Source organism: Siniperca chuatsi, linkage group LG16 (assembly GCF_020085105.1).
Source record: "Siniperca chuatsi isolate FFG_IHB_CAS linkage group LG16, ASM2008510v1, whole genome shotgun sequence".
NCBI lineage: Eukaryota > Metazoa > Chordata > Actinopteri > Centrarchiformes > Sinipercidae > Siniperca > Siniperca chuatsi.
The window spans coordinates 10,745,083-10,759,868 of NC_058057.1; the positions used below are offsets into that span (position 1 = coordinate 10,745,083).

Here is a 14,786-nt window from a genome sequence, read left to right on the forward strand (position 1 = left end):
GCTTTCACAGATCAACAAACGATGTGTGCTGTTGCTAGTCACTGACATCCACGCCGATAATGTCTTGTAGATCGCAGCATTACCACCCACCGTTTTTGCCCTCTGCAAGCTAAAGTTCTGTCTGCACTCCGGCGTCTTTTGGGTTGGTTGAAGGGCTTCGGAGCAAGAAAAGAGAAACCTGACCTCAATAATGGCAGCAATTCTCCTCCGGTCCCTTTTGAACAAGAAGGTAAAACAAAATCATGCTCATGTTTTACAGAACAGTTGGTTTTGTTTGACGCTCATGCAACTCAGCATAGCTAACAACCTGAGATGCTAGCTAACAAAGTCGTTGCCTAATACGCACGTTGCACACAATCCACTCCTTTAAAATCATTTAATATTTATGTGCATTTTAAGTTCGGTAGGCAAGGGCTGGTTTAATTTACATCACGTGAACAGCGGAACACGGGAACACTCAGACTTGGCTCTTATTCATTAGACCTTGGACGATGACTTTAATATGAAGTATATTTTAACTGAAGTTGACCAGTGCTCTGGTGTTTTATTTCTTGCAGGTCCCCCTCCAGCTGGGTCGCTTATGTCACTCCTCGTCAGCGGTAAGAGCTTCCACTCACTTCCACTTTCATAACTCAGCAATGAATGAATGAATGAAATAAGGAAGGAATGAATTAATGAATGAATGAATGAATGAATGAATGAATGAATGTTGTGTGTTCAGCACAGGCTCTTTTCTAATTGTCCGTTTGAAAAATCTCCATACTTATTTCCATGCGCCACATTTTTGTTGCATTATGCAGTTAACCTAAAATAGAGGAATATTTTCATTATTGGAAACGCTTGACCCCATAATATCAAAATGACACCATGTTTTTAGAAATGTTTGCAGAGTTTATTTTATTGAAGTAACATAATTCACATTCACCTGTTCATGTGCCATGAAACTCCAAATGGAGCTGAGACGCATCCTGTGTTCCTTGATCATCTTTAAGACAATAACCATAATGATACTGGACTTTTGATTCCAATACCTATGTCAATATTTGAATTTTTAACAGTATATTGGCCGATATACGTTATTTAACATTTTTCATAAGGATCACTTGCATTTGGTTGTTAAAGCATTGTGACCAAGATATGTACCAAGTGGGACATTTTACAATTTATTTTTAAAAATAAACTTTTCAATGTTTCCTGTAATGAGGAGACTTTGTTTCAAAATAACCTCAAACATATCTTGGTATTTCTTACTACAGTTTCTCATTACTTATCGGCCAACGTATTAGCCGAGATCGATATATCTGCAATAAGCTAATATTGGCTGATTGTACTGGTCTGGTCGATTTTTTTTTTTTTTTTTTTTTTTTTAATCAGTCAGGCTTTACATAAGATGTCTCCAGATTTTGATTGTTGTGATTTTACTGGAAATTATTTAGTAAGGCAAACCTGTCTGTGTAAGGTTTAGCAGTTTTCAGAATGTCAGAGCAAAAATTGTGACATTTAAGTCAAAGAAATTCCACTTAGAACTTCAAGTAAAGATTATGTTGAGGCATAAAACTAAATGGGATATTTAAACTAGAAGTTTCCAGGACTCATTGTAAGATTGAAGACATTCTGAACCATCAAGACTCTGCGTAGAAAGTGCATTTTGTACTCAATGCTTACTCATTAACTATGTCCCAATTCCATACTACATACTAGTTGTATACAGCATATACTATGGATTAAATTTTATATGCTACTGTTTTTGCAGTTGGCATAAAAGAAATCAACATACTATTTTTACTACCAGGAAATGATACAGTACATATGCCGTCAGATGTCGACCTGCAACTTAGGAAAGCCACTGCCAAAACTTCCCTTGAAAGAATTAATGCCTGTTTTTACTCTTACTTTGTTTGTTGCATTGTGGGACAAAAATGTACTTTAACAGCACACTCAAAAATCAAGTGTTTTGATAGTATGCATACTGACTTATTTGAGTGCACTTAATTTGATCTATTCCAGTGCGTACACACTATAGTCTCAGAACCTGTTTAGAATCAGTATGTGTTATGGGAATGGGAGACCGCTAATATTGTAACTAATAATGTGGAGGATTCTCTGAACCATCGAGACTCTGCTTAGTAATGTCTGATCAAGAAAACTTAAATTTTAAGATGTTTAAAATGAACCAATAACACAACTCAGTGTGTAGGAAGTCAAGTGTCTGCAACATTTTATAAAGTCAGTGTATATGCTGTGGTGATGGAAGGACGTCCTTAATGAACTTAGTAATGATGTAACCAGGCAGGAAGGGATTTAATCATATGTTTCTGTGATCCTCTAGCCCACCACCAAGCTGTTCATTGATGGCAAATTTGTTGATTCCAACACCTCTGAATGGCTTGACATTCACAATCCTGTAAGTACTCATAGATTAACTATATCCAACCCGCAAAGAGACTGCAGTGACAAGATCTCTACTATAAGCTGACTGCAAATAACAAGAGAATCTTTGTAGTAGTAACTTAAAGAACATTGGGGAGGGGAAAATAAGTCTTGATTTGCCAGTTTCTAATGGCTTAATTTGTAAAGTGAGAGAAATCAGAGCCAGTCATGTTTTATATCTTCCAAAAGTCCAGCCCCGCTGTACTTTAGCTTGTCAAATATACCTCTAGCAAGCCCGTGATGAAAAACCATCTACTTTCAACACATACAATATCAAACCTGTAAAGCATAGAAAACAAACATTTGGTTATTAATATTAATGAATTAATGTACATGCAGTAATGACTTCCCCCGCTCTCAGTCAACTTGTCTGTATGGACTGTCTCCTGCTCCTCAGGCCACTAATGAGGTGGTGGGACGTGTTCCCAAAGCTACCCAGGAAGAGATGCTGGCAGCTGTGGACTCCTGCTCCAGAGCCTTCCGCTCCTGGTCCGAGACCTCCATCCTCAGCCGGCAGCAGATCTTCCTGCGCTACCAGCAGCTAATCAAGGATAACATTGTAGGGGAATTTGTCACTTGCTCTATGCCTCTATCTTCCTTTTCATCTTTCACCAGTGTGTTTCCATTGTAAGATAACAACTTAGAGAGCAAGAGAATAGTTTGTGTATGTACATCTTTGTGTTTTTTTTTCCTCACTGATATCTTGAATTAATCGTTAGCTGTTTTTCCTCTAATATTTCAGAAAGAACTGGCTAAAATAATCACCTTGGAGCAGGGCAAAACTCTTGCTGATGCAGAGGGAGATGTATTTAGAGGACTCCGTAAGTAAAGCATAGACTTCCCAGTGTGCTATTGGGTTTTGATATCCTGATTAGATTGGAGTGCTGGTGGATATGTAGCAGAGATCAAATTCCCCTTTTCAAACTATTGTCTATAGTATCTCTATCTCCTGATGAAAAGTCTTTATCTTTGGCAACCCTTTTATGCCATTGCCTGGGTGAACTAAGTGGCTGCAGGGTGTCAGTTATTTGCGTGTAACCAGACACTCCCTGCGAATGTGGCTTTCACTTTTAAATTAATAATGGGGCAAGGGTTCTGTTTTGGCCATATTGGCACATATAGGCTTAAACTGTTTTTCAAGAGGCTTTCAGAGTGTCCAATTATAACAAAACAAGGGTTAAGGAAACAGTATCCCTGCAGCATCACATTGTTAAGTCCCGATGTTAAAGTGTGACTGCCTGTTTCTTTTCATGTAAAACACTTTGCAGGCTCTGCTTTTAGTTGCATGCTATATAAAGATAATTATGCAGTTCCCATCGTTGAGATGCACTTGTTCACTTTGGCAGACTTGCATGCACAAGAATCATGTTGAGAAATTAAAAGAGCCATGCGCACTTCCAAATAAAGGAAGATATATTTTGGTTATTACGCAACAGAGCTGCCAAAAGTATTTCTCGTACTTGGCACCGCTCCCGGTTTTGGGATGCCCGACTTATTTTGGCATGCTAACTTTTAACTTATCAGCTGAAAGACAGGCTACATCTGCAGGTGTGCTGCCAGCACTAGAGATTTCCTACAGTACTGTGACCAATAGTGCTTGAAGTTTTCACAAGTTGTATTACAGTTTACTCATAGGAAAAAGAAATCAATTAACAGTTAGTTTCTATTCTTAAGAGGCTACAAAGTGAAAAATGCATTGTAATTTAGACATTAAATCTTAAAAAACTCATTACCATTACAATATTCAGAGATGCATCATTAGTTTGTGTATCTCATATCTCAGATATTTTAATCTCTTCACTTTTTTATTGGTTTATTTCATCCTTTCTCTTCCTCTCCACCCCCCAGAGGTGGTTGAGCATGCCTGTAGCATTACATCCCTCATGCTGGGGGAGACCTTACCTTCCATCACCAAGGACATGGACACTCACACCTACCGCCTGCCCATCGGAGTGTGTGCTGGTATTGCCCCTTTTAACTTCCCTGCCATGATTCCTCTGTGGATGTTCCCCATCGGCATGGTATGTGGCAACACCTACCTGATGAAGCCCTCTGAACGGGTCCCAGGATGCACCATGCTATTGGCCAAATTGCTCCAGGATGCCGGGGCACCAGATGGTACACTCAACATCATCCACGGCCAGCACGCAGGTGAGTGTTCCTGGTAATTCAGAAGCACACCTGTGTGTGAAATAAACAATAGGGAGAGGTCCAAGGATGATTCAAACACTAATCATATACCCCCTGGTAATATGTAGATAGGAAATTTCATAATATTCATAATATGCGCAGCCTATATCTCTAAATAATTCACTAGCGTTTGAGGCTAGAGGATTTGAACCTTCGTATCCAATTGTGCTCTTATATTGTGCCTTAAGGGTGCAGCACAGATGAAGAGAAGATTTACAATATCCGTTTATATCTTTTGTGTAGCGGTGAACTTCATCTGTGACCATCCGGCCATCAAAGCCATCAGCTTTGTAGGCTCCAACCCGGCTGGAGAGCACATCTACGAGCGGGGATCCAAGAACGGCAAGAGAGTGCAGTCCAACATGGTACACCAGAATTCACAGTACTCATTTTAACATCCTTAGACTAAATATTACATTAGATTAGATTGAACTTTATTGTCATTACACATGTACAAGGCGACGAAATGCAGTTTAGGTCTAAACAGAAGTGCAATAAGCAAGTGCAGGATATAAAGTGTGTGCATAAATACAGGATAGAGCAGTATTATGAAAATATTTTACAAGTGGTACTATGGACATTATATACAGATGGCAGGGACATCTGTATATACTGCTCTTACATTAGGGATTATCAGTTTCACCAGGCTGAAGCTGTTGTCAATGATAACCCACATATTGACATAGGTCATCACAAGGCGACACGAGGCAGACTCTGTGCGGCAGTTTGTTGTTTGATCGTTTTTAGTTTTTATCCCCTTTTTTAAAGTTGATGTCCCTGGATACTCGGCTTTTAACTTGTTGTTTAGCTTTTTTTTTAATTGATTTTAACCTGATCTGCCACCTGTCTTGGCTGTGACGACGACCTGCTTAAAAACCTTTTGTTTTAGGTCTACCTGTCAATGGCACTATGTGTAAATTGCAAGCATGACTACACACCGCTACAACAAAAGATCCAACGCTTAGAAAATGAAATAATGAAAAAGGATGAACTTATCTTGGGATTTTCCACTGTTGCAAGTGCCCAGGCGAAGCACATTTCAGCTTTGGCTGCGTCCAGTTGTATTGACCAAACTACCTTTCTGCAACCCGCTGTTTCCTCTGTGGCCCTCGACTTGGATAACACACTGCCATGGCCTGGCTCCATAATCTCCGGGGGAGACCCCCGCTTCCATCCCGTGGGCCTCTGGCTCTCTCAGATGTCCATTGGTCTACCCTTGCCCAGGCTTGTTCCTTTCCACACACACAGGAGGCTTAGGTCGCAGCGAGGAGCAAACACCAGCGGAGTAAACACTCTCCCCTCTCGCCACTGCAGCCAGCTACCCGGTCCACGGCCTCTCCGCTTCAGATCGACAACCGGTTTGCTGTGCCGGAGGAGCCAAGGAGACCGGTCTCGGTGCACCACGAAAGGGATGGTGCTGTGCCCACTGACTGCATGCCCCCCCCCCGGCTCCTCTTGGCAGGCATCCCGGCAGGTCACCACCACCACTGCCCTACCTCCCAGGAGGACTGAGCAGGTTACACCTGCAATCTCCCCCTCCCTCGCAGAAACACCAGTCTCAGAATTCCCGCCTCCAGTGATGCTGATCATTGGTGATTCCATTACCAGGGATATCCGGGCAAAATTTGCCAAAACCTTTTGCTTTCCTGGAGCTACTGTATACGATTTGCCTGGAAAAATTCCCAGCCTTTTGGAAAACCATCCAACAGCAACAAAGCTTGTAATACATGTCGGTACAAGCGACATCAGTCGCCAGCAGCAAAAACAAGGCTAAAATCAAAATTTTAGCCTTGTTTTTAACCCTGGTAAACTTTTCTTCATCTCCGGTCCAATTCCTACGTTGGGTCGTAGGATTGGCCGGTTCTCTAGGCTTATCAGCTTGCACACATGGCTCCACTCACACTGCTCCACACACGGACTCGTCTACATAGTCAATTTTTTGGGAACGCTCCTCGTATTTTAGGAAAAATGGACTACACCCGAGCTGCCTAGGTTCACGAATGTTAACTGCAAACATCCTCCACAGTGTCTCAGTTTCTCCACGCAAATGACTGATCATCAAAAACACCTGTGCCACTGTGGACATGGATGTGGTCATTTCCCTTCTGCTCACAGCCTCCTTGAGCTCTAACTCCCCCTACAGGTATGGATCCTGTCTCTCACCAGCCTTAACGGAGAGACACAGTGGCGCCTCAATAGATTTTAATTGTTCATCTCCCTAGCCCTTTGATTATTTTAATGAATTTTATCATTTTAAGCCAGGTAATGCATACTCAAGTATAAATATAATTACCACTAGACCAAATGCACACCGGCCTCCTCTGCAAAACAGACCTAACGGCTCTGTCATGAACAACCTGGTCTACATCAAAACACAACCTGCTGCAATTACTAATAGCAACGTAGTCCATACGCCATCAAAATTAAATATGGCTGTTTTTAATGTAAGTGCATTATTTAACAAATCATTTTGTATACAGGACCTTAATGCTGTCAATAAGCTAGCTTTCTAACTGAAACTTGGTTAGGTGTGGATGCATCAGCAACACTTATAGTAAGTCTGTCCTGCAATTTATGTGTTCTCCATTCCTGTAGAGAAGGTAGGAAAGGTGGGGGAACAGCTGCGATACTCACTCACTGAAACTCTAAATGGTAGAGACGTTGACCTTGGAGCGTTTTATTGTTTCGAGTATAATGCAGTAACCCTGAACTGTCAGCCGCCATTGTTGACCGTAACAATCTACAGACCCCCAAAAACTCTTCTTTTTTGGGTGAGTTTTCTGAATTTCTCACATTCATTCACGCTAATTTTGATAGTTCAATTTTAATTGGTGATTTTAATATACATGTTGATAATAAGACAGATAACAAAGTGAAGGACTTTTTAAATGAGAATTTATGGATTTTAAACAGCATGTTAATGAGCTGGTAATTTTATTTGGACTGAATTTAAATATCCCCTCCATTGGTGGCTTGGGTTTCTCAGCCCACCACTGTATTTTTAATGCCTTTTATTGTACCAGCTTCTATTGAGAAAGTGTTTTTTTTTAAAACAAAACAACAAAATAAACAGCTGCTGTCTTACTCCTGAAGTGACCTCAAATTTCCTAGCACATATCACTAGAAACCAGATCACATCTACTCCCTCCTCAACTGACAGTCTCCTTTAATGCTTTTAACAATAAGTTGGCCTCAGCCCTTGATGCTGTTGCACCACTCAAAATTAGAAAAATAATTACAAAGAGGAACATACCATGAAAAAATCTACAAACCACTAAATTAAAGAGGGACTGTTGGGTGTTCACAAAAAGATTTGATCAGAAACCCATAAAATGTATAATAATGAAATTTGGACTTCTAGGCAACTTTATTTTTCTAACTTAACAAACACTAATATAAGCAACCACATAGTGCTTTTTAACACCATAGAACACCTCATAAACCCAGTCACAGACCATAGCAACTTTATGGCTTCTAAATGTGATGAATTTGCGGACCACGTCAAAGAGAAGACAGCCAACATCAGGTCTAGTATACAGTGCATCCGGAAAGTAGTAGTAAATTCAGTTTATTGGACATGATTTGGAAAGGCACACACCTGTCTATATAAGGTCCCACAGTTAACAGTGCATGTCAGAGCACAAACCAAGCCAAGTCTCCTCCGAGACTGGATTGTATTGAGGAACACATCTGGGGAAGGGTAGAAAAATTTCTGCAGCATTGAAGGTCCCAATGAGCACAGTGGCCTCCATCATCCGTAAATGGAACCACCAGGACTCTTCCTAGAGCTGGCCACCCGGCCAAACTGAGCGATCAGGGGAGAAGGGCCTTTGTCAGGGAGGTGACTAAGAACCCGATGGTCACTCTGACAGAGCTCCAGCGTTTCTCTGTGGAGAGAGGAGAACCTTCCAGAAGAACAACAATCTCTGCAGCCCTCCACCAATCAGGCGTTTATGGTGGAGGGCTGCTTATGGTTTATGTGTGGCCAGACGAAGGCCACTCCTCAGTAAAAGGCACATGACAGCCCGCCTGGAGTTTGCCAAAAGGCACCTGAAGGACTCTCAGACCATGAGAAACAAAATTCTCTGAAACAAATATTGAACTCTTTAGCCTGAATGGCAAGCGTCATGTCTGGAGGAAACCAGGCACCGCTCATCACCTGTCCAATACCATCCCAACAGTGAAGCATGGTGGTGGCAGCATCATGCTGTGGGGATGTTTTTCAGCGGCAGGAACTGGGAGACCAGTCAGGATCGAGGGAAAGATGAATGCAGCAATGTCCAGAGACATTCTTGATGAAAACCTGCTCCAGAGCGCTCTGGACCTCAGACTGGGGCAAAGGTTAATCTTCCAACAGGACAACGACGCTAAGCACCCATCCAAGATAACAAAGGAGCTGCTATGGGACAACTTGGTGAATGTCCTTGAGTGGCCCAGCCAGGGCCCAGATTGAACATCTCTGGAGAGATCTGATAATGGCTGTGCACCGACGCTCCCCATCCAACCTGATGAAGCTTGAGAGGTCCTGCAAAGAAGAATGGGAGAAACTGCCCAAAAATAGGTGTGCCAAAGATTTGAGGCTGTAATTGGTGCCAAAAGTGCTAGTGCAAAGTATTGAGCAAAGGCTGTGAATACTTATGTACATTATTATGTTTGTTTTTTTTTTTTTTTCGTTTTTTAAAAAATGAAAATTTATTTTCCAAAGATTTCAAACAAACTTCTTTCGCATTGTCATTGTGGGGTATTGTTTGTAGAATTTTGAGGAAAATAATGAATTTAATCAGTTTTGGAATAAGGCTGTAACATAACAAAATGTGGAAAAAGTGAAGCGCTGTGAATACTTTCTGGATGCACTGTATCTCAACTAGAAAATACCAACAGCTGAAGAAACACTGCCCACCGTACACTCTGAAGCCCTAGACAGTTTAGCCTGGTTGATGCTGAAATGCTCAGGGAAGTGGTAACACTGAAGTCTTCCACATGCACCCATGACCCAATCCCAACCTCCTTTTTAAAAAAAATAGTTTTTAATTCAGTGTCTGAGGAGGTTCTTACAATTTCTAATCACTCAATGTAACAAGGCGGGTTCCCCACAGCATTCAGGACTGCACTTGTGAAGCCTCTCTTTTAAAATTAAGTACCCTTGATCCCTCTATACCCAGTAATTACAGACCAATCTTCCATTTTTAAGTACAATTTTAGAAAAACTTGTGTATATTAAGTTCATCAATTTTATTAATTCAAATATGTTGGAAATGTTTCATTCTGGTTTTTGAGCTAATCATAGCACTGAGACAGCCCTAGTCAAGGTAGTCAATGACATCTTGGTGTGGTCTTTGACTCCAACCTAAACTTTAAAGCTTGGGGTTTATCACCAAATCAGCCTTTTTATCACCTTTAAAAATATCACAAAAGTGCAACCATTTCTCTCTCTGAGCGACACAGAGAAACTAATGCACACTTTTATATCTAGCAGGCTGGACTACTGTAATGCTCTCCTGTCTGGTCTACCCAAAAACGTATAAATCAGCTACAGCTGATTCAGAACTCTGCGGCCCGAGTGCTGACCAAGACCAGAAGGAGAGAACACATTACACCTGTTTTTAAAGTCCTTACATTGGTTGCCTGTTATTTTCCGTATTGATTTTTTTAAAATTCTTTTACTTGTTTTTAAAGCACTTCACAGACACATATCTGTCTCACATGCTTACAGCATACAAACCAGTACGGCCCCCTCAGGTCCTCAGGAAGTTTTTAAACAAAAACTGAAAACCTACCTCTTCAGCCAGGCTTTTGATTAAGACTGGTGCGTAGACATTATTTACTTCATTTTATTATGATTATTTTATTAATTATTGTATTTATTTATTTTTTATAGTTATTTTTTTGCTGGCTTTTTAAATAATTTATCCAATTCTTAGTCTAGTTTTTATCTAACTCTATTTTACTATTATAGCTTTTAATCCCTTTCTCATTGTAATAATTTTTATCTTTGTTCTGTCTTTTAATCTGTTTTATTTCACTCTATTACGGTTAAAACTGCTGTCTTATCATGTTGTCAGTCATATGTGAAGCACTTTGAACTGCACTAACCTGTATGAAGGGAGCTATACAAATAAAGTTTGATTGATATTAAACACTGTTCCCATTGTCATGGACAAAAACATATGGAGCAACGTATTTACTATTACTGTTACCAAGACAACAGCTCAGTGCTTAGCTGTTAATAACTGATATTTGTAACATATGTGATTAGCATTGTGCTGCCTCTCTTTGATGTCCTACAGTCTAACTGGAGAGAAATCCTACAGAGGCGTGTCCTACATTTTTCATTTTAGGGTGCCAAGAACCATGGTGTGGTGATGCCTGATGCCAACAAAGAGAACACCATCAACCAGCTGGTGGGAGCTGCCTTCGGAGCAGCTGGCCAGCGCTGTATGGCTCTCTCCACTGCTATTTTTGTAGGGGACTCTCGTGAGTGGCTCCCAGAGCTGGTGGAGCGCTCCAAGTCACTGCGCGTAAACGCAGGTAACTTCATTGGTAACTGTATCAACACAAATTTGCTAAGCATTTCAAATAGTATTTGTTCTTATGCATTTTACTATAAAGTGTTGCAGCATGATACTGCCTTTCATAAAGGAACATCTTACACGTGTGTGTGTGTGTGTGTGTGTGTGTGTGTGTGTGTGTGTGTGTTCTTAAGGCGATCAGCCTGGGGCAGATGTGGGTCCCCTGATCTCTCCTGAAGCCAAGGCCAGGGTGGAGTCTTTGATCCAGAGTGGGGTGGATGAAGGTGCCAAGCTGCTGCTGGATGGGAGAAATGCCAACGTCAAAGGATATGAAAATGGAAACTTTGTAGGACCCACCATCCTGGGAAATGTTACGGTGAGATTTGGCTGAGACACAGGGTTCAACATGGCTGCCTTTTTGTTCAATCACTAAAAAGTCTAATATAATAAAATACATGCACAGTTTACTTGCAGAACTTCATTTCCCAGTGTGACATTTTGTAAGAAAAATAAAATAAAGTTAAGTTTGCTTTTTTTAACAGGAGACTCTGAAAAATTTACTTAAAATTGCAACATTTGTAGCAGGAACACGCTGGGGTAGTTATTCCCGACAACATTTAAAAAACCCCACAAGAACTTTTAATCAATTCATTATGTTTGATGAAGCTTGTTGTTTTAAATCATATTTCAGCATTCTTTCTTCCCACATCTTCTTGAATGTGCATAACTGTTAGTCTTAATATTGTGTATATATAATATCTGCTGAGCACCTGTTAGACCAGTTCTACAGCTCTCCTATATCCCGAGGAGATGGAGGTAATTTCCCAGGTTAAGTAAGCTGATAAAATGCTTTTAATCCTGAACCCAGAAGTCGGACCACTCTATGAAGGATGGGAATTTGAGATGGGATTTTTCTGCCCACACAACTTGGCTGTCACAGTACAGACTTATAAAACCATCACCTAATAATGTGTAGCTTTCTCAGTGACATTTTCCCCCAGTCATCATGGTTTGCTGTTATGAGTGTCAGACATGGTACATATTAAAATAGAAAGTAGCTTTAAGTGTTACTAAATGCATTTTAAGCCCTTTTTCCAAGTCTTCTCCATGTATTGATATAACATCATACACTTTGAACATGCTGGGTCTGTATGTACTGTTAATAATGCCTCGTAGAGTTTTAGATGTTAAATGCTGGAGGAAACTCTTGTGTGATCATTCTGCTGTTCTTTCCAGCCGGACATGAAGTGTTACAGAGAGGAGATCTTTGGACCAGTACTTGTCGTCCTGGAGGCCGACAGTCTTGACGAAGCGATTTCTTTAATCAACAGCAACCCCTACGGCAACGGCACTGCCATCTTCACCACCAATGGAGCCACAGCGCGCAAATACACACATGAGGTGGACGTTGGCCAGGTGAGTGACGCTTTTACAAAAGCTGAATAAATGGACACTGGAGATATGTTTTCAAATTGACTGTCAGGATCCAAACTGGTCACCTTTTTTGTGTTATTTAGGTCCTCAGCGAGTCTCACACAGGTGACTCTCTGAGGGAGAGTAAACAGTTTTGTGTGGGAGGCGTTCTGTTTCGAAAAGAGGAAACAGACATGGTTCGTGTGAAGTGGGAATATTTATTGGAGTGACTTGATGGCTCAAAGGAATAATAATAATAATGCTATAAAGTGTTCATGAAAGTAAAACACCTAATGCTGATTTTTCTCTCCTACATTTAACAGTTCATCTTTTTAAACCCAAGCTTCACATTTAAAATATTTTTTAGTGGCATTAAAGGTCCACAATTTTTAAAGTCTATCTTAAAACAATACGCGCAAATGTACATTGAAGGCATGTTAGGAAGGTTTTTTTTTAATGGCCAATGTGAACAGGAGGAATGATTACAGCAAGCAAAAATGTTTGAAGACAGATTCATATTTTTTCAAATCTATCCTTTAACTTCAGACAGTTTTTTTTTGATGAATTCTCATTTGTTAAAAAAAAAAAAAATTATGAGCTACACAATAATCAGGTATCAGTACACTGTCTAACTGAAATTGACATTTTTGGGAAGGTTATGCCAACCAAATGAAACAAATTATACTCAGAACCCTGGTGTATTTGTACCCCTGCAGTAGTTCTGTATGATTTCTTATTAATGTGTGTATGCATTTGTACAGATTGGCGTGAACGTGCCCATTCCCGTCCCCCTCCCCATGTTCTCCTTCACTGGCTCCAGAGGCTCATTCAGAGGAGACACCAACTTCTATGGCAAGCAGGTACCTAACAAAAGCAGTTTGTCATGTGTACTATACTTTGTATCAAAATAAAAACTTGCACATGTACTGGGTAGCTGACAAAGCAGTTGTCTCTTTACCACCAGGGCATCCAGTTCTACACTCAGATCAAGACTGTGACATCGCAATGGAAGGCTGAGGATGCCACTGTGACAAGCCCGGCTGTTACCATGCCAACCATGGGACGCTAAGCTAAATTGATAGCACATCCAGCATAACTTTCAGTGACTTCTCATATGCCTTAAGAAGAAGCCCAAGGAGGGAATTGGGGGGAAAAGGTTACATGTCCTTTTTACTGTTGAGAAATATTCACATTGAGACGGTGTAGTCTACGATAATTCACATTGAGGGTTATTACTTGGTAATGGTTTGAACTTTGAACATCCTAGACAATGTTGTTGCACAAAAACGCACAAATGCAAAGCACACCTGGTAAGTACGGGGGAGATGAACTGGCCCGATGAAATGAATGGTGCTGTGAGTCTCCTTCATGGGTTTGTTGTATTTTGAGCCTGTTTCCTCCTGTTCATGTCCTGTTCTGACCGAGTGGACTATGATTTAATCATGGTCGGTCATTTTCATGATCCGCTGGTATCACATTTCTTAAAACCTACAGTAGAAATCAAAAGGATCAGGGATTCTGCCTTTGAAGCATTGACAGCAAATGTCTTCCACCAGTATCCTCTGGTTCTTTAGCTTGTTCTGTTTCAGAGCATTTTGTAGATACTTGAATAGTAGATATAAATAGAGCAAATACTACATTAGAACAAGGACACACCCATTCTCTTACTCCGTTAAAACTGAAATAATTGTTGCTGAGTTCTTGTCTGTATATCCTATGGTCATACTGTCCCGTGTTGGGATTAATGTGTGTCAGATAGAGGTTCACGGTTTTGTACTGTATTGTCAGTAATACCTTTTTGTGGTCATGAATATTATAGAGGTTAAATTGCAGTGTTTTACATGGCATGGACTTGACATCTGATATTCTTTATAAACCATTGTGATGAAATTCCTGGGATGAAACTGTTGGTAGTTGTGCTGCAGTTACAGTTTGTGCTAGACATCTTTTCATCTGAAGTATTTGAGCTATTTCAAATTTATCCCTTTGACTTCTCTTAGGTCTTGTGGCTGAAGATTAAGAGATGATAAGAAGGCTATTTGAGTCTGTAGTTCACTGTTTGAATAAAGACTAATTTGATTCCCGTTGAAATGGTCCACTGGTTCTGTTGTAATTTTATTTATTGTTCATTACACATAAAGGCCGTGTATTTGTATGCTGCAGCAAAGAAGGTGCAGATCTAAACTATGTCTAATGAACTCTACAGATGAAAAGTAGGTGGTGATGTTTTAACTTGAGTTATTC

The 14,786-nt window shown here is 40.5% G+C and overlaps 1 protein-coding gene across 1 annotated transcript; it reads left to right on the forward strand.

The window, feature by feature from the left end:
* Window positions 1–52: 52 nt before the first annotated feature.
* LOC122863619 (methylmalonate-semialdehyde dehydrogenase [acylating], mitochondrial-like) lies at window positions 53–14,633 on the forward strand. Its single transcript, XM_044170275.1, has 12 exons — window positions 53–229; window positions 558–599; window positions 2,330–2,404; window positions 2,828–2,989; window positions 3,173–3,251; window positions 4,279–4,581; window positions 4,864–4,985; window positions 10,959–11,148; window positions 11,324–11,505; window positions 12,366–12,545; window positions 13,304–13,402; window positions 13,507–14,633. Exons 1-12 carry the CDS (start codon window positions 191–193, stop codon window positions 13,609–13,611), a joined length of 1,578 nt encoding a protein of 525 aa, XP_044026210.1. The 5' UTR covers window positions 53–190; the 3' UTR covers window positions 13,612–14,633.
* Window positions 14,634–14,786: the final 153 nt, after the last annotated feature.

Bases quoted from the DNA above. Each gene is read 5' to 3' on its own strand.
- LOC122863619 (XM_044170275.1), top strand. From the start codon at position 191: ATGGCAGCAATTCTCCTCCGGTCCCTTTTGAACAAGAAG. The intron at 230-557 runs GTAAAACAAAAT...TATTTCTTGCAG, and splicing joins GGTCCCTTTTGAACAAGAAG to GTCCCCCTCCAGCTGGGTCG. The intron at 12,546-13,303 runs GTGAGTGACGCT...GCATTTGTACAG, and splicing joins ATGAGGTGGACGTTGGCCAG to ATTGGCGTGAACGTGCCCAT.